The sequence below is a fragment of the Artibeus jamaicensis genome, unplaced genomic scaffold (assembly GCF_021234435.1).
Source record: "Artibeus jamaicensis isolate MK-2021 breed Jamaican fruit bat unplaced genomic scaffold, CSHL_Jam_final contig_233, whole genome shotgun sequence".
NCBI classification, from domain to species: Eukaryota; Metazoa; Chordata; class Mammalia; order Chiroptera; family Phyllostomidae; genus Artibeus; species Artibeus jamaicensis.
This window is the reverse complement of record NW_026521486.1, coordinates 15885301-15913076: the sequence shown is the minus strand read 5'-3', so window position 1 is coordinate 15913076 and position 27776 is coordinate 15885301. Positions and strand designations below refer to the sequence as shown.

Genomic DNA, 27776 nt, shown 5'->3' with positions numbered 1-27776 from the left:
CTAATTCTACGTCACACGCTCCTTCACCAGTCCCAGGGACTCACCTTGGAGACAAGCTGGTTCCAAGGCTTTGCTGTGTATAAAGCATCCGCACGCTTTTTGTCAGTTCTTAGTTAAACCTGCACAACTTCTTTACCTGATTTCAGAAGCAGAGGCAAGATGTAGGGGTATAAACCCCTTCAAAACCCGCTCCAAGTGCAGAAGAATTGGTTTCTTTTCGTAGAAATGGCCTGTAGGTGGTTCTGTTGGGATAGCCGTGGGGTGTGCAGGGACTGTCCTTTATCATCCAGTGATTTCTTTCAAGAGCCTTTAAGGGGCTTCAGGTGAAGGGGCTCTCATCTGTGGAGGAGAGCTGGATGTGCCTTTAAATAGCCCCCGCCACAGTCATCACGGTAACGATGATGCTGGAGTATTGGTTAAGTCGAGGTTGCCTGCCTCGTACCCATCGTGCTGTTTGCAGTGTTCTTGCTTTCAATCAGTTTATACTGGGTGTAGCTGTAGGGTTTCTACCACTAAATGTATGCTGTAGTTTCTAGCTTTGTTTCATCCTCCTCAAATTGTGTAGTTTACTCTTTTGTGCAATGAAAATTTCATTCCAGCTTTCACTAAACATACTGTGAGAATGATCATTGATTTTATTTCCTTCTTCTTTTATGTATTTATAAGATTTTTGGCTTATGAATTAGTGATATTGCCATCAGTGACACTATAACTTGCCTTGCTTTGCCTTGTGTCAGCCCTGTTTAGGGAGTAGAAAAGCCCTACTGTGTTTTTAAAATATCAACTAGGAGAAGCCCAGTACTGCAGTGGATATACACACATTGCATGTTTTCATACGTGGTACTTTTCTGTATCGCATTGGCTTGTTCTAGCTTGGATAGTTAAATGCCATCGTGAGGTTGGGTCGTCATTTTTATAACTATCTCAGTGTTTTATCACCTTTTTTTTTTTTACTTTTGATACATGGAATGAGCTGCATGCATTTATACATCAATAAGAGGATGTATTTAATGTGCTTTGTTCTTAACTGAATAAGAATTGAAAGCACGAATCAGTAACACTGATGAAAATGGGAAAGAATATTTATTTAAAACTCATATTATTCTGCAAGGTAGATGAGACCAGCTTCACCCTCCACTTTCAGTGTACTTACACTGAGGCATCATAGTTCTGTAGAGAGATTACAGAAGGGCTCTCAAACTGAGTTTCTTATTTGCAGTGAGTCACAGATCTTAGAGCAGCATGGACATTTTTGTCATATTGAGGCCTGCGAAGTCATCCATGTACCTTTTACAAAGTTAATAATCCCAATTCCCAAAGTGCTTTCTGAAAGCTCACCCACGGGTTGTTAAGTACAAAAAGAAAGAACAAGACAGTCCTCTAGCTCTCTGTACCATCTGCCCTATGTAATTTTAGTTCATTTCCCTTTGAGTTTACAAACTTTTCCGAGTGTCTACCATCCACTAACAAGTATTTATTTGGAAGATAGTTCTTTGGGGCTGGAATGGTATAGAACTTTATTACACATGGTCCTTGGGGAGCTCACAGTCATGTCCAAAAACATGGTCAGTCAGTGTTCTTTGGTTATAAATAACTGAAACCAATTATTTAATCTAAGCAAGGAAGGAATTTAAATCTGAGTGATATGAAAGGAAAGCATAGAGAATCAGCCTTGGGGGAAAAAAAAACATCAGAAACCAAGAAAAGAACTGTTTAACTATCTGGAAGAAATGGACCCTTAGCTTTTTTGAGTTTTGCATTATTTGGATCAAATTTGGAAGACCTGGGAGAAACATCCTACTGGCCGTGCACCTTTCCCTTGGTTGAGTAGAGGGTGATGAGAGAAAGGATGGGGACAGAAGGAGGACCTCTCTGTCAGCTTTTATAATGGGGGGGAGGACCCCTGGATTTCCCCTCCCTCTCAGGCTGCAGACAGTAGGGGAAAGACACTTGCCCAAAAGGAAATAGAGGCCATGTTAGAAAAGGGAAATACACAAGGAAGAATGTGCACTGCAGAGACAGTCCACCTGCCGCTACAGAAGTCAAACTGTATTAAGGGCTGGAACAGAGGCATATGGTTTACAAATTGGACTTTGAAGATCAACCAGGATTTGAACGGGAGATGGGGCATGGCCACCCAGATACAGGAAAGAGCATAATAATAGAGACAGTGTATTACAATGGTTATGAATGAAAGCTAGGTTGTTAGGTATTTTAAACCCAGATATGCTACATAAGATGGCTATTCAGACTTGACCGAATGGCCTAATTTCTCTGAATCTCAGTGCCCTCCTCTTGCTCATCAGCGAAAGGGAGGGTATTAATACCTGTCTCACAGGGCTAGGTTTGCCAGATGAAATACAGATCTTACAGTTAAATTCCAGACAAGCTATGATTGCCTTATGGTGAGAGCATGTACCAAATATTACAGGGGGCACACCTATAAGAAAAAAATCTATTATTTATTTGAAATTCAAATTTTAACTGGTAACCCTTCATTTTTATATTTAATATCTGGCAACCCTCTACAGCATTGTTATGACCATTAAGCACAATTGATTCATGTGATGTGCTTAATATGACCCTTGTCACATAGTGGGTGCTCAGTCAGAAATGGCAGTGATCATTTTTGTTGTCACCATCATCACAGGCAAAACTCTGAAGCCTGAAAGTACCTATGTTTGGAATCACTTCTTGCTCAGTCGCCGCCCCGTTGGACCAGTTTCCCAGTTGACTTGTGCCAGGTACCAGTAGGAGGACTCACACCAGGGCTACCCTGGCCCTGGGCCGTCCGCCCTCCTCCTGTGTTCATAAGCTTTCTCTTGCCTTCTGCTTGCGTCAGATGTTTCTCTTGCATCTTGATTTCACTCGACTTTATCTTTTGACCACTCCTAATCAATGAATATTATTTTCTATTCCCTTTTATAGGCTAATGACAAGAGCATTAAGAGCACCAGGCTTGGGACTGAGCAGAGTAAGGGTCCAGAGCAGAGTAAACTGAAGAATTGATTGACATTTTTTGAGTTGGAAACTGTAAAGCGTAGTGGATATGGGTCAAATTATCCCACTTTGATGATTATACGCAATATAAAATAGAATTAGAAGTCTTCTGAAATCTAAAATATTTCTTCTCTTGCTATTGCTTTATTTGTGTGGCCCATCTTCCGGTCCTAGAGAAATGTCAGCAGTCATAGAATGTCCTTTATTCTCTTGTAGAGCTTGTAAAATGGTGTTTTGTTGATATGTTTGATCATTTTCCCAAGAAATTTTAACCTTCTTCTATCTCTCTTTTAAAACCTAAGCAGCCCTTTCCCTCTTTATGCATGGTTATTTTTTGCTTATATGGCTGTGCTATTTAAATGCTGGGCCAAAATGATATCACAGGAGAGAAACTTTAAGATCTTGTTGTTGCTAGTGAGCTAGAGTATCTGTAGTGCTGTCTGTATACAGAAGAATTAAAAGTTCAATAATAATAAAATTCTATTTTAATAAAACAAAAGCTACAATTTATTAAGCACTTCCCCGTATTTCCAACCTCAAGCACTGTTGAGCTATTTGCATTCATTATCTCAATTCCCATGATATTCTCATGCCGTTGTCCTTTTTTATGGTTGGGGGAACTAAGGCGCAGAAAAGTTAAAGTAATTCGCCCAAGGACGCATAGTCAGTGAATGGCAGAGGCCGAATTCCAGCTCCGGTGGTTTGATTTTGTCATTCGTTATGCTGTGACCTTCTTCTTCAGACAACTTGACAGCAATTTTCCTAGCAAGTTAGTATAACAGAGCCTTGGGAAATTTAAGTGAAAAGCCCCAGGAGAGTTCAAGCCTTAGCATAAGAAAACTATGCTGAAGAAGGCATCATTAGTGTTCCACTGAAAAAATACATAGTCACCCTAATGCGTTACTGTTTCTTTCTATTTAAATGATGCTCCACTTTGTAGATTCTTTTTCGTTCTACTTTGCAGTATATTTTTGCTTTTTCATCTTACCCTTCTCTAGTTTCAAACAAAACTCACTCCCGTTTTCACGAGTTTCAGTGATTACTGTATTTTGCCTTGTATAATGCACACCCGTGTTTTTTGTGTGCATTATACATGGGATTGTTATACCCATTATTATACCCATGGTATGTGATCATCATACCCATGTGTAATGTGCATCCTTATTTTTCCTCAAAAAGTTGGGCAAAAACTGTGCATGACATATGGCAGAACACGGTATTTTCTGGCCCTCGTGTCAAGACTTGGTCTTAAGTCAGGGAACAGGCTGAACTCAGCCAGTGCCTTTCCTGTGCTGTTTCACATGGTACACAGAGGTGCCATGTTTTGGCCAAACTGCAGAAAATTTTTTGCACAGGGTGAAAGGAAATATTAAATGGCTAGGAAAAAGAGGATCAATTTTATTTAAAGTAGCACTGAAAATTGCAATTTCACCTTGTTTATAAATAAACAACTATAGAAGAAATGAGTCCTCTGTCTAGTGCTTTTAAATTTATACCACAACTTTGCCTTGAAGAGGCTATCATAGTGTAACATTTCTACCATTAAACAGAATTCCATGTGCTAAAAAATGACAAATGAACAAACAAAACCAGCAGTACCAGAGTCCATGGGGAGAGCAAACAATGAGGGCAGGTAAGGAAAGGTTTAAAAAGTGGAAGACATAGATAGGGGGGAGGGCAAGAATAGTATGGGAAATATAGAATCTAAAGAACTTGAGACACGTGGTCATAAACTAAAAGGGGGGAATGGTGGGGGATGGGGTGTGCAGGGTGGAGGGGAATGAAGGGGGGAATAGAACAACTGTAATGGCATGATTAATAAAATATATTAAAAAAATAATGCAGCATAAAAATAAATAAAATAAAAAATAAAAAGTGGAAGACAGACAACAGATGGGTCGTTTCTGGCTGACTTGTCCTGGCTCCTGCCAAGATGAGAGTGAAGATTCAACTTATTCTTTAGGGGAAAAAATAAGGCAAAAGTAAATGTACGGCCAGTCTTTACAACAGTAGTAATCACGTCACTACCACCTTCCATCAGCTGTTGCTTCGTTGTTTCCGAGGGTCTTTCACTACTGCTCTTTCTCCTGCATCCCACTTAGTCCTCCCAGCAGTCTGGCGGGTGGACTTACCCCTCTTTCTCTGCAGCTCAGGACATGAAAGTATTTGCTCCAAACTACAAAATTAGTAAATGATGGATGCTAAAACCTGTGTCTCTAATTTTTTTCCATTGTGACAGTTCTTTTTTTCGTAAAGTTGAGAATTAGTTGAGTGTGAAATTTTAGTGTTTTTTTCAGCACCTTATCTGGAAGCAGACTTTTTTTTTTTTTTTTTGAAATTGTGGCAGATACTTCTTTACTGAGCCCAAGGAATCTGACTGCCCTTCTTGAGTAGATCGGAAGAATGGATGAAATTGCATATTTGTTTTCCTGTTTGTGGAATGGATTTTCGGTGTGGCTGCAAGAAAAGATCTTCCCCATGCTTTGAAATTATGTGAAAGAAAAATGATAAGAGCTTCGTCAAGGGACTTCTGTTTTATTTCTTGTTGCCTTGAAGGTCAATGTGCTGCATTTCAGAGCAGTTAGTGTGCTGTGGTTTAGAAATAACACTAATCATCCCTCATTTGAATTGCTTCCTCTTTGCTTTTTTTTTTTAAAGATGCGTGATGTGAGCTTAGTAAATAGGGGGTGCTTAGGAAAACAAGCTATTTTGGGCCTTGGTAAATGTGGGCATTGGGTTCTGTACTTCTTGCTATCATATGAGGAATTGTCTAAAAATACACACTAGTTTCTTCCCTCCAATATTTGCATTTTCTTTTCCCTTTACTGAGGGACATATGCATATATTTGTACCTCTGAGATGCATTCAGAGAAAGTTTTCTGAAGAATCTTTCACAACCATTCAAACATACAAAATGAATAAAGAAAAGCTGTAGAAAAGGGAACCACAAAGAAAACCAAGTGATTAACTTCTGGAAAGAGTATTGTGTTTTGTGGAATTTAAAACTACATCTTTTGCCTGAGGCTATTTCAAATAATTTTATATTTTTGAGAAGCTCGGAGAGAGTTAAGTAACTATTAACTCAAGATCATGCAACTATAACTAGTAGCTTAAACCCTAAGCCCAGCCTACACCCTTGACCATGGGAATCAGATAATAGGCCCTGGCTGGTGTAACTCAGTGGATTGAGCATGGGCCTGTGAAGCAAAGGGTTGCTGGTTCGATTCCCAGTCAGGGCACATGCCTGGGTTGCAGGCCAGGTCCCCAGTAGAGGACACATGAGAGGTAACCACACACTGATGTTTCTCTCCCATTCTTTCTCCTTCCCTTCCCCCCTCTCTAAAAATAAATAAAAAAAATATTTTTTGAAAAAGAAATCAGATAATATTAACTTCTGCTGTACTTAATACCCTGTCTGAGAGGTGAGAGGCTGATGTGCAAGCTCTCATGAGGCTTCTTGTTGTCTTGTAGGGACATACTCTTTCGTACATCCAGCCCAAGCCCTCTATACATTCAGATCTGTCATGCAGGTTAAGAGAGTAAACATCAGGGTAGTGATGTGGAAGGTTCCATGGTTTCTATTCTCTTACACCTCCTAATCCTTACTTTCTCCCTTTCCTTTCTCTGTGAGTCCCTGTCATCAGAGCAACAGACCTCAGCATCTAGGCGACTGGAAGACCCCTATCCACCGAGCTCTGTGTGCAGGAGGCACAAATCCTTCCTGTCGTTTAGAGCTCCGAGGCTCAGATTCCCAGGCCCTCTTTGGAACTCGTAGTGGCAGAGGCTCATTATCTTTTAGGAGGTGACTATTCGCCAATCCAGGGATACATGGAAGCAATTTTGTTGAAGGGCAGCCATTACTGGCTGAAGTAATGCGGTTATTATTTCCATTTTCAACCTGGGAAACATCCACCTGCTGTCAGCCACATGATTCTCCAGTCAGGACCCAGTCCAGAACTGAGTCCGTGAAACTGCCCAGTGCCAATCATTTGTAGGAATATTCGTAGCTTTTGTAGTGATCAGTGTGGGTGAACCGATCTGGCTTTTCCTACTAACAAAGCTGAGCTTTCATACATAAGTAAAAATGATCTTGCCACATCACTAGATTTATAGTTAAGGAACACTAATATAAAAGAGGGTGATCAGTGTGTCTTTTTCCAGCAGCACTTATGAGGCATCCTCTATTGCAAAGCCCTTTGAGCTTATGGCACACTGAAGACATTTTTGGAATGCGCTGTAAATGAAGTTAAGAAGCAGAGATGGAAAGTTCTTCTGGAACCAGTGGAATATCCCACATGTAAATCTAGGGTTTTCAATTTCAGATCCTCCAGATGAACAGAATTCATTTCCTTTCTTCCTTTTTAAAAGATTTATCTCGGATAGTGGTGGATGCAAGGAAAGTCTGTACCCTCCTCCCCTCCTAAAACCATTCATTCTGTGACTTAACAGTGTCATAGAAATACTGAGTTCGCTTATGGGAAATTGAAAGCAAACTCCCAGTTTCAAAAATTGGTGTCTTTGAATCCTAACAAGTGCAAAAATAGGACATTTGAGGATTTACTTTAGATAGTTATATTAAATTTTGAAATGTCACTGCTTCCTTCTGTAAAATATGCTGCATTTGAGGATTGATATTGAACATACACCTTTTAGGACAGGAACTACTGATTTTTAAGTCAGAAGATAAATGTAATGTAGACAGAAGCTGAGCCCTAACTAACATCGTTTGTTATGAGGAAATTACAGAAAATACCTTCTGTCCCCTTAAGCCTACTTTATGGAGTTCTTCATCTTTTGTGTTTAACGGGGAAGGTAAGGTTTGATTTGTCACAGTTTCCTTTATTCCTGCTTAAATAAGAAATAACTATTCCAAGTCCAAATTACAGGATTTTTACTCATTTTTTGGTCTTATTTAAGCCCTAAACCTGGAATCGGCCCCCACCGCGTAGAGATTGATATGTCACGTAACAATTTTAGTGGATCATGATGATTTAACACTAGAAGCCAAATTATTTTTAATTATTTTTACTAGAGCCTCCAAAATTTTATCCTCTTTATTTTGTAAATTAGAAATATGAGACTTGTTTTTAATGACTCAGGATCGTATGGAAATGTCATTGAAATCCAGATCAGTGTAGTGTCAAAATCTGCTTTTTAAACCACTTTGTGTTCATTTGCAAATATAAAAAGTGTCTATATTTGCTTGAACAAGAAGTTGAATATTTTAAACTGATAAGAACAGATGCTACACTTGATCTTAGCCAAAAGGCCAAGAAGTGACAGGAAGTTGAATTTTGTAATAAGTTTTTAAAAATTTACTAAAGTGAGGCAATATAATATAATAATGAAGATTAGTCATTTGGGTGGGTGGAAGGCAAAGCAAAGTAGCACTAATAAGTTATGTTGTCTTATATCATAGTGGAAAACAGTAATTAATGCATGAAATTGATCAAGAAACAATGGACTACACACATGGAAGTATCCAAAAGAAGTAACAATGCAAATTCCTAAAAGGGGTTGTACGAGGGGGAATAGGACTGGGGTTGAGGAAGAGGCGGGTTTAGCAGGTGTTAATTTTCATTATAAGCCTGTTGGTACATTAAGATTTTCTTTATTATTTGACATTTTAAAAAATTTACAAAAAAGACAACGCATCATCTAGACTACATCTTTCATAGTCATCTATATAGATAACCTATCAAGGTGCCTTAAAGTTGTGGACTGAAAAGGAAAACTGGGGCATTTTCTTGGTATATGTCCATTTACTATTACCAATACTGTGAGATTGCAGTAAAAGCAATAACTGAGCAACAAATGTTTTTCCGAGGCTGTGTTCCAGGTTCCATAGGAGATAAAAAGATGGACGCAGTTTGGTCAAGGGCTTCAATCATGTTGCAACCTAGCTGAGGGTACTGGAGACGAGGAAGAGAGCTAGATGGTGAGGAGTTGGCATTCTCATCTTGTCTACGTCTATTCCATATTTTGCTAGGTACTTTACCTACCATACTCTCGATGGAAAACATGCACCATAGAAAAGATAAAATATAGAAACCTATGGGGGTTCAGTGGGTGGAAAATGGTCTTTATTTGTTAGGATTAAGCAGAGCACTTAGGATGGACCTTAAAACAGAAAGAGAGAGAGACTCCCACACTGTTGTCCATGACTGTAGGAGTGGGGGGGCGGGATGAGCGCAGGAGGGCAAAGAAGGAAAAATTGGGACAACTGTAATGGAATAACAATTCAAAATGGTTAAGAAAAAAAATAGAGACTCATAGCTACAGAGAACAGACTGACAGCTGTCAGAGGGAATGGGAGTTCAGGGGCTGGGTGAAAAAGGTGAAGGAATTAAATAAAAAATGAAAACCTCATAGATACAGACATGGTATGATGATTACCAGAGGGAACGGGGGTGGGGGAGGTAGAAGAGAGCATGGGGGGATAAATGGTGATGGAATGAGACTTGGGGTGATGAACACACAATACAGTACACAGATTATGTATTACAGAATTATGCACTTGAAACCTATATATTTTAATTAACCAATGTAACTGCAATAAATCCAATTAGAATATTTTATAAGGAGAAAGGGATCTCCACAAGCAGAGATGGGATGGGAGAGGCATGGACATATTTGCTGATTGAGAAACTCGTATTTGGAGCTTGTTTATTTGGTTCCTTTAGTAGATAAGCTTTTAGCTAAAATCCATGTAAGCTAGATACAAATCTAAAATGAATTTTTAAAATATTGCTCACTCAGCTGAAGAACTTTTATTGGAAGTAAATACTGTTATCAAGGTCATTTTCTGTTGAAACGACTTTCAATTTTATTCATACCGTAGAATCACAATTAAGATTTGAGTAAAAATGCTCCTGTCAGTCAAGTGTAAGAAAAGTTATAGGCAAATGTGGAGAAGACGTGAATTTTGTATCTGTTTTTGATTTTTTAATTTGTTCAGTATGTTCTTCACATCTGTAGGAATCTTTTTTAGCTTCCTTCTTCAATGTGACGGGTTTCATTTTCTCTGAATTGTACTTTAGTTGCATGTCAATTACCGAGGTCAAGTGGGGCTATACTTTATTTTAAAGATTCTTCGCTTTGAAACCATAACATCTTCATCATCTTGCTTTGTTTTTCAGAGCTTTGTATTTTAGCTCAAAGTAGAGATATCCATGACTACAGGAAGAACTCAGATTCTCAACTTTTTAGAAATCACATCAAAACTACAAGACTAACAGTAAATAATTAAATATCAAAAGTTCAGTGTAGACATACAGCTTTTTGTATATTGAAGTCATTTAGCTGCTTTCATTGGGCAGGAGTGCTGAAAGTAAAGTTCGTTGCCTGGAAGGCGTCACCGGTGAATGTCCTGGCACAGTGGTCACTTCCCAATGAGAAGGTTCACAAAAGTCCTTGTTTCACAGCAGGTCCTGCCTTGTCATGTTAGACGTAAATGAGTGGCTCACTGCCAGAGACCATTGTGTTTCATATTTCTTCTAGAGCAGAGGAAGAAGAATTCCTTACATTTTAGGGATTCTAAATGTGATTTGAATGTTTACCGTGAAGACAACGTTGCATTTTGAAAGCTGAAGCTACTTGAATTTTTCATTGCAAGAATGATATTCATTTAGAAAATCTTATCTTAAATGAGTTCCTTAATGGGTCAGCATTGGTACTCTTGTCTTGAATCCTGAACTCTAAATACTTAATGTCCACCACTGTCACAATATGGACTTTTACATTACTTTAAAGTTATAAAAATAATTCATAGTTCTTGTGAAAAACATAGAAAAGACAAAGAATAAAATAAAAATGTACCCATAATTTCAAAGCTGAGAGATAACTTCTGTACCCAGTTGGAGTTTTCTGTCTTTTTTTTTTTCCTGGTCACATAAAAGGGAATTTCTTTAATGTACTTGAGACACATCTATAACTTGGTTCTTGTATCCATTTTCCTCACTTTTTCATTATACATTAGGCATTTCCCATATCGCTAAATAATCTTTAAAGACAGACTTTAGTGACTTGAAGGCCTCCTGTATGTTGCTTATTTTATAACTTCTACTCTTATACTGTCTTCCAACAAAAAAACATGTATTAAAATATTGTGGAACTGTAGTTACTAAAGCTGGTTGTTATTTAGTCGTCATAACTACTGTTGGAATTTATGAACTGATGGTAGCAAACAGTAAATAAATCAATTAGGCTTCTATTAATCTGTTTAGGAAGTCATTTGCTTTTTAGGTTGTATAGTGGCTTTTGATGTACGTACTAACAGGGGTGTCCAGCCTCCAGCCATAGGCTGCCTGTGGCTCAGGATGGCCATGAATGTGGCCCAATGCAAAATCGTAAATTTAGTTAAAACATCATGAGATTTTTTGTGATTACATGTCTCAATGTATTTAATAGGTGACCCAAGACAACTCTTGTTCTTCTGGTATGTCTCAGAGAGGCCAAAAGGCTGGATACCCCTCTTTGACCTTGGGACTATTGGTCAAAATCCAGTTTTTGTGTTTCTAGTGGCCTGTATTTGTGACTGCTTGGATAGAGGCAGTATTAAAGACTACTTAAGAGCATAGATTGGTATTATATCTTTACAACTTAGCAGCTGTGTGACTTAGGGCAAATTCACCTTCTTATTACACTTCCTTTTCAAAGTTGGAGTAGAGACTAAATCAGATAGTAAAGTATGTAGCGCAGAGCCTGGCCAATGGGCAGTATTGAATATTCTTGTGTTTTCATTTTTATTTTCATCCCTACTGTGAAGTCTTTGGGCATTGGACAGAGCAAAGGTGATTAGCCTTAGCAGAAGTTGATAAGCATTAAAACTTTTGAAGTAGCTGGCTGTGGGGAAAAAAAAGAAAATAACCCATTATAATTCTGAGCCAACAGGAAGGCCTCATTGAGAAGCTTAGTCTTACGGGTAACTTCAGACTCTGCAATGAGCCAACTGCATGCATGCATTTAAAAAGTTCACTGCTGTGTCTGCAGCGCTTGACAGTCACTAAATGCATGCTGGTGTCCCAAAGAAATGGCTTGTTTCTTCTCATTATTTACCAGCTAAATAGTTTCTACATAAGTGACAGTACTACTCTAATAAATGAGTTTGGATGGTAATAGTGATGGCTTCCACTTACTGAGTGATGACTGTGTTACAGCTAAGAGCTTTTCATGCATTATCTCATTTAGTCCTCCTGGCTAGTCTGTGAGATTATTACTATCATCCATATTTTATAGATGAGGAAACTAAGATTTATTGAGATTTGGTGTTACCTAATGAGAATTCGAGTGCTGGACTGTCTGGCTCAAGAATCTGAGCCCTTAGCTTTACTTATAACTCTATTGAATTTGTTTCGGAATTACCGCACAACCTCATTCATTTGTTCACTCGGCATTTGTTGAGGCCCCACTCTGTGTCCTCACACAGAGTTCTTGGTGCTGGATTATAGCACATAGACAAAAGTTCCTGCCCCACTAAAGCTTACCTTCTGTTAGGTTACTCGTGTTTATTACCCTCCTGGCATGAAGGTTCCCTGCAAGGCACTGACTGTGTCTTATTCCTCTTCAGTTTTAAGTCTCTAACTGAAATTTTATTCAAGGCTGAGAATAATTCCTAGCCTTATGAAGGAACTGTTTCTACAAAAATATTGGAAGCTAGGGCATGCCACCTTCTATTCATCAGGCTGTTTATTTTAGTGCCGCCTTTTAGCATTTCCAGATTCCTTGAACTGGAGATGTTCCAACTGGTACTTTAGGAAGCACTCCGAGGTTTATTATTGTTTATGATGAAGTTACAGTTTGATAGCATGGTTTCTTTGACTTCCCTAAATGTTCTACAAGTGTGTGGAACAGCATAAAAATCTTTTTTCTTTAGAATATACCCCAAATACATCAGACAAACCTAGTACATGCAAGAGGCTTAATTGTATGATACAATAAATAAAGATATTCTGATATAATGGAAAAAATACATGATATAGCAGGGAAGTCCAACTGAGGGGAAGGTGATACCTTTTTTCTTCTGTGATATCAAGGATATTAACATTTTCTCTGCAGTTGAATTATAATTTTAAAGAAGATGCTGTCACAAAGTATTTGTGTTGAATGTCACTTATTAGCCATGTAGAAGTTGAAAATAATTGTAAATATCCTTGGGTGCAGGCCATCATTCTTCACCCAGGAAGTCATCAATAAATATTATAAAGTATGTGGTATTGCAATAAAGTGGTTGACTTATTTTGACATTAAACCTTTTTTTTGGTCCCATAAAGAGCATATGGCTAGTGATATTCCTCATTTTTTTAAGCCATTTGTCCATGAGGGAAGATTACTGGAAAACAGCTGGCTGTTCATTTTAGAGTTTGACATTGCTTCTCCTTGGGACCCTAATGCCGGGCTCTCTGATAACCAATGCAAACTCCATGAATATCTTTCATTTCTCTAGAAGGAGGAGTGGATTTGCAAGGCTACCAGCTGGATATGCAAATACTACCTGACGGCCCAAAGAGTGATGTGGACTTTTCAGAGATTCTTAATGCAATACAAGAAAGTAAGTCTCACTCAAATTTTAAATTCGTTGTGAAAGAAGAAACGCTTATAATACGTGGGAGGGGTACTAAAACTAGAAACCTTGAATGCCAAGCTTTAAAAATAATGATATCTTTAAAAAGATACAGGTTAAATAATGTTGAGACAAGAAGCCATGGTTAGTGAAGCGCAGATTTAATTTGTGAAACTGTGAACCATATAACATTGGGGGCTTTGAAGAAGCCTGATGGAAAACTGTAATGGAATTATAAATTCTGTATATGTAATATGTGATAATATTTTTAAAATCACTAGGCATTATAATTTTTTAGATTTCTGGATTAATAATGCTGGAAGAAAAATATTTAAGAAAGCAGAATACTATCTCTTTGCTCTGATGTGAGTTGTAAGAAGGAAGTATTGATGCAGTAATTTATTCTCCAGAATGGGTATCGGGAGTCGTCGATGGTGGGCTGTGGTCCAGAAGTGGCTGCTCTCTTCTAAGCTGTTTGATTAATCAAGGTGTACTCTTTTTATACTACTTTATTTGTGTTTTATGGTTTTCAGAGACTTTTATCATAATTTATACATTTACTCAGATATAGACTTAGCCTTGGGACTTAGCCTCCTATAGAGGATGAGTGATGCGGTATCACATACTAAGTCTTTAACATTTGTTATCAGAGCTCTAATTCTAGATAATGATGCTTCTTTTTTCATTACAAAGAGGTTATATAATGTCGCATTGGAAGGACTTGGATCTGGAGATCATTGCATTGCATAAAGAACCACTGCAATTTTTTTTGCTACGTTTAGTTTTGCGACATTGCATTTCTGTGTGAGTTTTTAAATAAATTTTAAGCATCTTTGTAGTAGCGATCCCCTTTCGTCTTTGTGACACCCTCCTGGCCTTATGGGGTAATATCTCCACTGTATAGTCCAGACAATTTAGGGTAAAATGAGTTAAGTCTTGATGCCAAGGTGATACGATAAATATTGAAGAGCAGACTAGAATGGAGGGTTAATTCCTTCACAAATGTGCTCAGTATAAGGGCTCGAACACACTGACATGGAGGATTCTAAAGTGGAAGGAGATAAGGCTAGTTTTGAGTACTAATTTTGATGAAGCATATAAGAGGACCAGCTATTTGTTCTGGCTGGGCAATCCCTTTAGATTAGGTTCCTGAAGAAAGAAAAAAAATCTCCCCAGGAGAATGAAAATCAAATTAAGAGACATTAGAGAGAAAATAACTCTTCATGGAAAATTATCAAATTATGTAATTACTTTATTTGGTGTCAAAGAAGATGATAGATTATTCAGTGCTGAAAGGATTTAAAAAATTTTAAATAAATGATAAAATGACTTCTGTGCAAGTGCAGGAGATGAATTTAAAAATTTTTTAGGGCTGAACGAATTTATGTCAAAAATGAACTAAATGCTTATGACACTTTTTATAGTAATTTTTGTTAGCATTAAGGACCCAGGACATGGACAGTGGTCTGGGAATGGACTGTGCAGTGGGGGACAGGCTGGGTGGAAGGGGGGTGGAGGGGGGGACATTTTGGGACAACTGAAATAGTATAAACAGTAAATTGTTAATAAAAAACAAAAAATATATAGGCCTTTAATATCAGTAAAACTCCTTCTCTCTTACATTTTTAACAGGATGATGGAAAGATATCATTGTTTTCTAAGATTTTGTAAACATGTATGGCCTTCAATATCAAGCTAGGAGAGTATGCGTGTGTACCCACGTGCACATGTGTGTACCCGTGTGCATGTGCATGTGCTCGTATGTATTTTAAACACTTCTTGAGTCTGAGATAGGCCAGACTGAAGAAATGCTGTTGTGATTTCATTTTTAAAATAAACCCTAAGTAATAGCAGATGCGAATTTCTCCATTTTAAAGGTGAAGAAACTGACTATACCTCCCCGATGCTATATGGTTAATATACAACAGTCAATGTTTAATCATGTAGCAGCCCTCATTCTGCTAAATAAAAGCTTAAATGAGAATAATTTTTTAAATGAACTACTTTGGATTTTAAAAATTTTATTACTGTTACCTCTTAATGTAAGAACTCCTTCCCATCCTTCTACACTGTAAAACATATTTGCATTTTTTTCCTATAGTGCTTATGCCCCAAGAATAGCTTCATTTGTTCAAACAAAGATGTCTCAGGCTGGCTATCCATAAGTTGTTTTTCAACTTCCCTCATATCAGATATACAGCTTATAAGGAAGAACAGACTTGCTTTATCTGTTCATGTATCCATCTCACCTGTTATGTATCAGGTACTGTGCTAAGCATAATATTTTAAAGCAGTGTTGAGCATTTTGGTGCCTAGTTTAGTTCAGGGAAAATTAAAATGTTCACTGGTCACATTTTGTTTTATTTTTTTTTACATGAAAACAACTTGATTGCTTTCTAGGGAAAAAATCATTTATATGTGGCAGTATGATGTAAGGGTGTGTGCGTTCCTTGATGTTTTCCCTCCTTTCTTTCTTCTCTTCTTTTGCTCCTCATCCTGTGGTGGCAGCATCTTCCTTGAACTCCTTTGTTTCCACAGGGGTTTGGGTTGTCTGAAGTTCCTGGCTTCTGTTTTCCACAAGTCTGAGCTTCTAAGTGGGTGATGCTTGGATAGGAAGAGGTGGAGGGGTGGGGAGAGAGAGAGAGAGAATTCCCAAGATCAGTTCCCTTCCAGTCCTTGTGTTGACGGGAGAGACCTGGTTCTTCTTGTTGACACATGTAAAGAATTACAGATAAGCACATCTAGTAGTATGTCATCAGTGTATTAGTGTCTGTTCCCAAGGAAGAGAACAGGACTGGGTAGAATAGGGGGTAAAAGACAAATTTCAGGGCAAAGTAGGGTGACAAAAGCAAGAGCAGCTGAAGACCAGGGTGGCCAGCCCCTGGGCAGCCTGAGGCCAGGTGGCCAGAGGCCCAGTTGCCCGAGAGCCAAGAGCACTCAGAGTCCGAGAGAGAGAGAGAGAGAGAGAGAGAGAGAGAGAGTGAGTCCTGTGTTCTGAGGACTTACATAGTTGGTGGCATGGGAGGGAAAAAGTTGCATATTGATTAACCGGTAAATGCGGTGCCAGCTTTCCCAGGCGGACACGACTACCCAAACGTAGGTACGTGTGGGGGTCTGTTAGCCACAATCCTTATCTTGCTCCAGACCCCATTTGTTCATCTTGTTGTAAAACAAGTATGTGACAGGAGGCAGTTAATTAAAATTGAGGCACTTTCCAAAGTTATTTATGAGCTCTTTCTGAAAGCATCAGGGCCTTCCTCGTAAAACAGATAGTGACCAGAGGTAGACAATTAACCAAAGTTGTCTCATGGGCTCTTTCTTTGGGCACCGGGGACCCTCTCCCACATTTGGGCCTTGGGATCAGAGCACAGTTTCAAGGCTTTCTTTCCCAGATAGTGTAAATATTACATAGAATTTCAAGGACTTCCCTTCTTTCTTGCTAACATAGTGTTTCTTGTGATGTTGGAGTACCTGGTGATATTATCAGACCCAGCTCAGGACTGCTGAGTTAGCATGTGAGTCTCCTTCCTCCTCCCTGCTTCGGTTTACTATTTACTTCACCTGATTGGTAAAAGGTGTTTCCTGGCAACCAGTGTGCTAAACACTGGCCAGTAACAGCACTGTAGTCTTAGAGTTCTTCCTGTGCTGTCTCCTGTCTCTCTTGCAGTGTGCTGTAGTGGGTGGTGGGCACGTGGCTCCTTGTGGGTGGGTGAAAAGGGAGAGAACGTCTATGCTGTGTGTCTGGGGAATGATACCTGAGTCACCTGAACCGCAGCCCTGACTGCGATTCCCCAGCCTGAGGAGGGAACAGATCCTGCTGTGCTCAGGGAACTGGGGAGGCTCCGGGAAGGCAGCAGTCTCATCTTCCAGTTTGTTCTATCCCTCGTCCCTTGGGTCAGAGTAGGGAATTTAATACCTGCTCCAGCTTGATACATCTTGTTTTTTTAAAAATATATTTTATTAATTATGCCATTACAGTTGTTCTATTTCCCCCCTTCATTCCTCTCCACCCTGCACACCCCCTCCCCCACCATTCCCCCCTTTAGTTTATGACCACGTGTCTCAAGTTCTTTTAGATTCTATATTTCCCCTACTATTCTTGCCCTCCCCCCTATTTTCTACCTACCATCTATGCTACTTATTTTCTGTTCCTTCTCCCCCTTCTCCTCCTCCCACTCCCCTGTTGCTAACCCTCCATGTGATCTTAATTTCTATGGTTCTGCTCCTGATCTAGCTGTCCTCTTAGTTTGCTTTTGTTTTAGGTGTGGTTGTTAATAACTGTGAGTTTGCTGTCCTTTCACTGTTCATCTTGTTTATCTTCTTTTTCTTAGGTAAGTCCCTTTAACATTTCATATAATAAGGGCTTGGTGATGATGAACTCCTTGAATTTGATCTTACCTGAGAAGCACTTTATCTGCCCTTTCATTCTAAATGAAAGCTTTGCTGGGTAGAGCAATCTTGGATATAGGTCTTTGGATTTCATGACTTGGAATACTTCTTTCCAGCCCCTTCTTGCCTGCAAGGTCTCTTTTGAGAAATCTGCTGACAGTCTGATAGGGACTCCTTTGTAGGTGACTGTCCCCTTATCTCTTGCTGCTTCTAGGATTCTCTCCTTCATTTTAATCTTGGCTAATGTAATGATGATGTGCCTTGGTGTGTTCCTTCTTGGGTCCAACTTCTTTGGGACTCTCTGAGCTTCCTGGATTTCCTGGAAGTCTATTGCCTTTGCCAGATTGAGGAAATTCTCCTTTATTATTTGTTCAAATAAGTTTTCCACTGGTGGCTGTTCCATTCCCCCTTCTGGTACCCCTATAATTCGGATGTTGGAGTGTTTAAAGATGTCCTGGAGGTTCCTAAGTCTCTCCTCATTTTTTTGAATTCTTGTTTCTTCATTCTTTTCTGTTGGTCATTTTTTTCCTCCTTCTGGTTCACTCCTTTGATTTGAGTCCCAGTTTCCTTTCCATTACTATTGGTTTCCTGTGCATTGCCATTCATTTCAATTAGTTTAGCCTTCATATGTTCCACTAATTTGTGACTAAAATCAACCAGTTCTGTGAGCATACTGATCACCAGTGTTTTGAACTGTGCATCTGAAAGTTTGGCTATTTCTTCATTGCTTAGATTTATTGGCTCTGGGGCTCTGAGTTGTTCTTGAGCCATGTTTTGATCTGTTCATGCCTGTCAAGTATGAGAAGCAGAGCCTTAGTTGTTCACCAGGGCGGGGCCACCCAGGTTGCTGGTTTGTGATGCTGTATGTGGGGGTGTGGTCAGAGAGGGACAATGGTGGTCCCCTCTGCTGCTTCCCACAAGCTGCTGGGGCCTGCATAGTCTCTCTCACTGCTCGCTCCTTCACCAGTTTATCTGTGCGCAAATGTGTGACCGCCTTGCGCCCTCAGTGGGTCCGCTTGATTCTCCACACCTGGGATCCGCCCACGGCTGCTGGCGCACCTGGGTCACAAGCCCAGGTGGTCCAGTGGATCTTTTTTGCCTGACCCTGCTCTGCTGCTGGCTCTGCCCCTCTTACCGGTTTGGCTGAAATGTTTGTTGTTGTCAGACTTCTGTGTACTTCAATTTTCTGTGGTTTGGCTGTGTTTTTGTTGCTAAAACTTTACTGTTTTGAAACTTCGTTGTGCGAGAAGGTACAGTGCTTCCACATGCCTCCATCTTGGTGGAAGTCCTTGATACGTCTTGTTAATGAATGAATGAATGAATTCCACTGCTGACTTGCAAGAGGGCAGATCAGCAGTAGCCAATGCATTGTGGAGACCGGGATGGTTACTTTAAATGTTCTGTTGTTTACAAAACCTCTGGAACCTGTATACTGTTCTGCAAATGTGAGACAGAGGAGTGGGAATGTCAGCAATGACTGAAACTTAACCGTTCACCATGCCAGTGGGATGGGAACATGGAGAATAATTTAACTTGATGACAAAGCCATGGAAATGCTTAGTCTTGAGTGTGTCTGCTAAGGTTCCTACTCTCTACATATGTTCTAAAATTTTGAATGCCTGTTTTATTATGTATTATGACATCAGTTAACATAAAAACACCCTGCTTTTTAATCACCAGAGTTTTGAAATCCAGTCATTTTTTTTTGAAAAATAGACATTTGAAAACAATTTAATTCTGAAATGAGGCTGAGAATCACATATTAAAACTTTGCAGCCCATGAAGCAGGGATGTATGTATGAGTATTTATTGGCAAACCAAACCATTGACAAATATACCATTTCGGTGATCATTGAACCTTTTCATTCTCACCCTAAATTATCACCAGTGCCCAGCCCTGTGTAGAAATGATCCCTCCCCCCACTTTGTGTTGCCCACCCTTCCTGCTTTGTCCTTACTTTTCTTTCTTGGTTCCCAGTGTATGCAAATGCAGGCTGCGGGGACTCTTCGGTGGCATTCTTACCCTAGCAGACATTGCTGTGTTACGGTCCATTAGGTTCTAATGAAGGAAAGACAGCAGCTTGCAGAGGGTCTAAATGAGAGCTGGGAGCTAGAAGGATTGCTGGGTGTCTTACATCCCAGAGTCAGACCCTGTGTGCTTACCCACGTGCCTTCATAATCCTGGGGCTGCTCTGTCCCTGGGTCTGTGGCTGGGGAGACTTGAGTCATTTCTCAGTACCATCCAGTGAGTCATTTTCAATCCAATTTCTTGAGTTCTGATTTCCTATTTTATTTTGGATCCATATGGTCATGCTGTTTCAAAGGCAAAGCTGGGACCCTGGCTGGTGTGCACAGGCCTGCAAACCAAAGGCAAAGCTGGGGGAGGGGGTGGAATGACATATGGGGTCTGTCTGGAAAAAGTCCAACCATTGTTAATACAATGAGAACAATTTATGACATCGATGTAACCTGGCAGCCAAAAAGAGTGGGCTGGAAAGTGCATGTGTGAAGAATGATTTCACTGTACTAGTCAGGGGGGATGGTAGACACCACTGAGTGAGCATGTGTACTGTGTGGCTGTCACATTCAAATGACTGAGTGAGTAGAGCAATGAATCTGCATCACATTTTGTGTTAAGTGGAAACTGTTTGGGTGATTCAGAGGGCCACAGCCAGGGGCAACTGATGATTGGCAGTTTCATTACAACAACCTGCCCTTTCATACATCACGTCTTGTACAGAGTTTTTTGGCAACACATCCAATCACCCAGGGACTCAGCCCCTCTATAGCTATGATTTGGTGCCCTGTCACTTCTGGCCTCTCCCCAAACTAAAATCACCTTTGAAAGGGAAGAGATTTCAGACCGTCAGTGAGATTCAGGAAAATATGATGGGTCGTCTTAAGGCCATTGGGAGAACTGGGTGAAGTCCCAGGGTGCCTACTTTGAAGAGAACTAAGGTGTCATTGTCCTATATACCGTGTTCCTTGTATCTTGAATCTTCTTCAGTAAATGTCTCTATTTTTCATACTATATGGCTGGGTACTTTCTGGACGTACCTCAGATATTGAACTAATATTCTTGTCTGATAATTCTGTGGTTGATCTTTTTACTCATTTTATTTAGTGTTAGATTCTCTTTGCCTTAATTTCTCCATTTGTAGACAGGAGATAGTTATATTAGCACATCTAGGCAAAGCCCTTAGTGTAGGGTCTGGCACACAGCGCTTTGCATGTGTTGGCTGCCTCCTTGTCTTCATTCTTCTCAGTAAATTCTTCATGGTAAATTGTATTATCTCCACTGAACATATAAAGAAATTAAAGCTTAAGGTAAATAACCCAATCTAATAGCTAGTAAGTGGGTAGACTAGCATTTGAATTTCAGGCTTGTCTAAATCCAAAGCTCACACTTCTTTCGGAGAAGGGAAATTATGTTTAATAGACTTTGAGGATCTTTAATGCAAAACATCGTTGCCTTCATTTCAAGTCATGAAAGGTAATCAAGGTTATTGAGCAAACCTTGAGTCAGGCACACAGTTCTCTAAATATCATTCCCGGGGTTGTAAGAGGTGCCTCCATTGCCTGGCCTGTTACAGAAGTAATGAAGGTGCCTGTCTTTTCGTGAGAATGAAGTAATAGCCAGAGAAGCTCTCCGTAAGAAACACGCTGTCCGAGGAACCAGTTGATGATCTTGACCCCATTGTGGAGTGTACCGTGGGCACCCTGAGCTGGCCTCAGCACTCTCTCACACAAACAGCATCACTGTGGAGCCAGGAAATGCCAGTGAAATTACTTTTTAATGACCACATATTTTTGTTTTGAATCTCAAAACACTTCAAGTAAACTTTCCATGGCAGGAAAAAAGTGCCTGCTCTCAGATGTCTCAGTGAAGACCCCAGCTTCCTGACCCCAGTTTTTCTTTGGGGGTATGTTAACCTAAACATTTCACCGTTACCATAACACACTAGGAGAGGTTTCCAATTTTTTTGCAGCAGGAGAGCTAGTTGCCTTTTCCCCAGATACATTTTCATATATAATCTCAATACATAAAACAGAAAACGGGACCGTGGCGTGGGGGTAGAGGGTGGAGGGCTTTGCCCACTCTGTCGCCTCTTTACTCCTCCCATCATTTCCTGAAGCTTCCAAAGGGATTCTGGGGTTCCAGGGAACACACGTGGAAAACCACTGGCCTGCTGAAAAGGACTAAAGCCAGCCAAGAGAGAATTTATGTCCTTTCTAATTATTCTGTTTTTTTATTCTGAGTTTTCTAAATGAGGCCCTCTTTCGGCCCTCTTTCTTATTTTATTCTCATTGGTAAACCAGGCAGTCTCTGCCTCAGGGGCATTATCAGATTCACTTGAAGAACAGCAAACATCTAGAGAGTCTTCGGCTTGCTAGTGTGATATAAATGCTAATTAGTGTTTCGTTTTTTAATCCCAGCCTGAGGTTCTCAAAGCTGTGCTCAGTCTGTGTATTCCCTTGAAGTTTTAAAAACATTTAATTTGATCTATTTGTTAAATTTTAGAAAGTGTCAGATCCGCCAGGCTGTGGATGGAGTGTCTAGCTTTATTAACAACTGTGACAAGATAATTGTTTGGTGGTTAAATGACTTCCTGTTCTCGAAAGCCTAACACGGTTTAAGAACACTAGAATCTTTTCAATAAAAAAAGAAGCCGGTTAGAAATAGCATGGATTCGAGAGTCAGGCCTGGGTTAAACTCATCTCTGTCACTTATAAGCTATGTGGCCATACTTAGCATCTTTGAACCTGTCTTCTTTCTCATAGTACCTGTCTGATAAGGTGAAGGGAGGAGACAGACCTGACAATTCTTAATGTGTAGTCAGCTTTCAGTAAGTTGTTGTCTGTTCTCACTTCCTTTATATTGAATCTCTGAGTCTGAGAGAAACAGATTATTTTAAATAATCTCACTAAGATAATTAGAAAAGAAAAGATAACAGTTTATGAAATCTTACAACTAGCTTTTATTTATTTGAAAATGGACACTGAGCCCTGGCTGGTGCAGCTCAGTGGATTGAGCGCAGGCCTGCGAACCAAAAGATCGCGGTTCGATTCCCAGTCAGGGCACATGCCTGGGTTGCAGGCCAGTTCCTGGCAGGGGATGCAGGAGAGGCAACCATATCATACATTGATATTTCTCTCCTTCTCTCCTTCCCTTCCCTTCTAAAGATAAATAAATTTTAAAAAATAAAATGGACACCGAGTGCCTTTTATTCACTAGCAATTTTGGAGCTGTCTTGGGCCTTCACCTGAGAGAGACCCTCGACATAAAGATGAACTCGTCACCCTGACTGGTGTGGCTCAGTGGCTAGAGTGCCGGCCTGCAGACCTAAGGGTCGCTGGTTTGATTCCCGGTCAAGACACATGACTGGGTTGCCAGCCAGGTCTCCAGCCAGGGCTGTGAGAGAGGCAACTGATGATGTTTCTTTCCCTCTCTTTCTCTTTTCTTTCCCTCTCTCTAAAAGTAAATAAATACATTATTTTAAAAAGATGAACTTGTTAATAAACAGCCAGGTAAGTGTTCAGATTGAGAAAACAATGCTTTTTTTCTTTCATTCTAAATTATTCCTGAATGTGTCCCTTTTTTTTTTTTTTTTTTTTTGCATTTTCTAATGAGGCTTTGAGGTCAATACATGATACCTTTGGAATTCTGAGTATCAAATGTAATAATGTGGAACTCAGGACAAAAATAGTGTAATGAGCTGGCACTCTGGAGAGCAAATGTAGACACTTAGATTACGCTGCTCAGCCCTCTCGTGTCTTCAGTGACCTATAATTTCACTTTATTTTCTCTGCATCGGGAAAGACCAAAGTACTCCTGTCTTGTAATACCAAGGTGGGGTCATTCTGCTGCATTTGGAAAATAGAGAATTAAAGAGAAGAGCAGTGAGTCGAACTATTTGATTGTTTTGGTATTTATTTCTTATTCTCTTTTAGACTGCTTCCAAAATGTATTTACTGTTCATTGTTTTCATTGCTTTGAGAGCGCCAGCTCCTGCTTCCTGGCCTCTGACTTCTCTGGGATAATAACACGGGTGGGCAAAAGTAGGTTGACGGTTGTGAGTACATGGAACAGTTTATTCTTGTGTTGTTGTTTATTGATTATTGTATTATCGTCCATAGAAACCACTGTAAACCTACTTTTGCCCACGCCTGTATAGAGCCGGCCCTCTTGGCTGTGCTGAATTTGGTGAATTACTCAGACTCAGTTCCTGAGTTTGGGTCTTCCCAGGCAGTTTCAGTTTCTTGACCCTTGTTCAGTTGTTACATGCGCATCCCTGCTGTTTTGTTTCCAGATCTTTGTAGGCTGAATGCTTGCTTTCTGCAAAACAGTCACTTGGGTATCTCCCTTGCTTTCCCAAATGCATGCTGTCCACCGAAGCCGCCCTGTTCTGTTCGCACAGCCTTTCCTCAGCCCAAATGCAATGCATGTCCATGATTGGGGCTGCATGAAATTTTTGTATTTCTTCTCCCTCTAGTCATTCTTAATCAGCTCCTCAGAGCACTTGGCTCCCTTTCTTAGTTAATGAAGCTAATAGCAGAATTTTTCCAGGCAGGTACTTACCGAACACTTTTTTTTTTTTTAAGAAAAAAGTGTAAGGGAGGCAATAGGATCCATTAACAAGGGACCTTGTTTGGGTGAGGAGCATGTTTGTGATACCCATGCCTGTGGACACAGAGACCCCACTTCCATCTTGGCTGGACTGTGGGCTCTGTGAGGACAGGGGCCAGCCTGTCGTGGCCAGTACTTGAGCCCAGTCCCTAGCCCAGCACAATGTCTGGCCATGGTAGGCATGTGATAAATACTTGTTGAATAAATAGATTTCTAATAATTGGTTAACTTCACAAGTTGGAGGTTGTTTTCTGTTTGAAGAAATTCATGTGAGTTTGCATCAGAGGATATTGTACTTTGTTTCTAAAATCGACCATGTAGTGGAAGCTGATAGATCAGCAACGATGGTAAAATGGCGAAGGGCACGTGTTTCTTAGGTCTGTGGATTGTTTTTAGATTCTAAAGCCTTCTTTCCGAGCGTGTGTTCAGCTGAGTATTTTCTGACAGTTCAGCATTTCTAATCTCTGCCAAAGCTCCTGAGAGCCTGGCAGGTAATAATGTGCCTTAATATCACTTATTCTCTAATAATCAGATTGCCATGACATATCGATTTCTCTTGAGCACGCAGGTATCATCAGCTCCATGGTGACTTTCAAGAGTGTTTCTCATGGGCCAGTACAGCATCCCTCCCTTTTCCCAAGTTAGATGGTTTCTCTGGAACCAAATAGTTGGGGCTTTAACATAGGGCAGAATTTCTCAGTCTCAGCAGCGTTTGACATTTTGGGCTGGATGACTCTTCGTTGTTAAGGGCTACTCTGTGCAGTGTGGGGTGTTTAGCAGCATCCCAGGCTTCTACTCACTGGATCCAACTAGCACCACCCCTGGTGATCAAACAGACATCTAACTGTGGCCAGATGTCTCCAAGGTGACAGTTTGGTCCAGTTGAGAAGCACAAACATAGAGGGCTTTTTTTCTGAACCAATTGTGCCAGCACCAGAAAGCGATACTGGCAGAAGATGACCTGGTAATTACCTGTTCTTGAAAAAAGCATAGGCAGTTCTCATGGATGGGGGAATGAATATTCAGGAGTTCTCCCCAGTCTAAGCCAATCACCTAGACACGTGTTCTCTTTGTTCACTCCTCTCAGTGTTGTCTTTAGCTTACCCCTTTGTCTACATCTCATCCCATTCTATCCCTCTTAACAACCATTCCAGACTTTTAGACCTTCTAAAAATTTAAGTAGAGTTGGTATGCAATATTGTAGTAGTTTCAGGTATGCAGAATAGTGACTTATTATTTATATACCTTATAATGCAATCACCCCACTAAGTCTAGTGATCACCCGTCACTGTGCATACTCATCACACTATTATTGACTATTATTGAAATTTCAATTGAAATTGACAATTCAATTTCCTCTGAATTGATTAGGCTAAAATGCTAACTTAAGGTTGGGGATCTAAAATAGGCAAACCAACATTTTTTTTGGATCTGCCACATGTCAGCCACCTGCTAATAGGTACATTATCTGCTGTCACCCTCGGAGCCACCTCGAGAGAGAAGTTTTCTGTACTCATCCCAAATGAGAAAACAGGCGCACAGAGTCCCATGGCTAAGTGGTAGAGTTTGGAATAGTAAGCAGGTCTTCTGGCTTTGTTAAAATAACTTTTCATCATGCTGTTCAAATCTAACCACTATCTACTTGAAATTTAATAACTACTTGAAAATTTGATCAGAATTGATTTGAAACTGTGGAGATCCTGGCTTGTGACTAAGAATCACGTTAGAAGGTATATATGCAAAGTCCTAGAGACACAGAATGTTGAAAAGTGCAGATTTTAAACATCATTAGACAGTGCCCACTCTAAGATCATCATTCTGTATTTCAACAAGTAGTGTTGAGGGCCTGCTCTGCTCTCTCTGAACAGCAGCCAAGACAGACTAGGTCCAGGCCCTCGGAGAACTTATATTCTACTAGAGTGAATATCTAGTACACAAGTAAACAAATGAATCAATGGTGCAATTACAAATTGTGATAAGTTGTGGGAAGGGAGTGAGCAATGAGAGGAGATGGAGAATAATTGGTGAGGGGGAGTTTCTTTACATAAGGGTGGTCAGGGAAGTTGTCTTTGATCTTGACATCTTCCACAACACTGAAAATGCAGCACTTCCTGAAAAAGTGTTAGTACCCATCCTTGGGTACCTGGCACAGAAGAGGTGTTCTTGAACCTAAGTTGTGTGAAAAGACCATGATGTTTTTTCTTTGTAGACTCAGAGTCTAAAAACCTGTAGTAAGTGTATTAGAGTTTTTTCCCCCTATTGCAACAAATCCACAGAGTTAGAGACTTAAGGCAACACAAAGTTCATTAACTTACAGTCCTAGAGGCCATAAATCATCAAGGTATCAGCACGACCGTGTTTCTTCTGCAGGTTCTAGGGGAGAATGTGCTTGCCTTGTCCATCTTCTAGAGGCTGCCTGCACTCCTTGGCGCGTGGCCCTGTCCTTTTTTACAAAGCCAGCAGTGTAGCATCTTCCAATCCCTCTGCATCTGATCCTCCCGCCTCCCTTGATTTTAGTTTGGTCCACCCATAGCATCTTGGATAGTCTCCCCATTTTAAGATCCTTGATGTAATCACATCTACAAGTCCCTTTTGCTGTATAAATTCACCTATTCTCATATTCCAGGAGTTAGGTCACCTTTGGGGGCCGTGATCCAGCCTATCACAGAAAGCAATAAATGTTCATTTTATTTCCATACCCGCTTTATTTTACCGATGAAAATTTGAAATTAAATGAATTGCCTAAAATCACACACTTGGATATAGCTCTCTGGAGACCCTATCTAAATACATCATCTCTATTCTCTCTCTCTCCAGACTCTGTTCTTGTCCCTATAGCACTCTCCATTTCTTTGGTTATTTGTTTTGTTTTTTCTTATCACCACAAGGGGAAGAAGACATATCACTGTTACTCACCAAGGTACAGCCGTCACACAGCTCTGTGCCTGACATGTAGTGTGCCTGTCTCTAAAGATTTTTTTGAATGAACAAATGAATAGTCTTTTCTGTGCTTGGGTATATAGAACTCAAAAATCCTACAAATTATTCTGTACAAATTATTCAGTGACTTCTGATAGGTTAAAAATCCTTTACCATTTTTAAAGTATCAGAGGAAAAAGTGAACTTCAGTACTGGTCCATAATTGCAGTTGATAAAGCAGGGACCGATACCTGGCACTGTCCTTTCTCACGCACTAGT

At 40.1% G+C, this 27776-nt stretch overlaps 1 protein-coding gene and 1 pseudogene across 1 annotated transcript in view; one reads left to right on the top strand and one right to left on the bottom strand.

Annotated features, from left to right (window-relative positions):
- Positions 1 to 27776, top strand: part of ANO4 (anoctamin 4) — a 333135-nt gene that overhangs the window by 148851 nt on the left and 156508 nt on the right. The window contains exon 5 of the mRNA XM_053662056.1: positions 13445 to 13549. Within this exon, the coding sequence (XP_053518031.1) occupies positions 13445 to 13549 (105 nt within the window). The remainder of the gene's footprint in view (positions 1 to 13444; positions 13550 to 27776) is intronic.
- On the bottom strand, positions 8111 to 8281 carry LOC119060616 (uncharacterized; annotated as a pseudogene).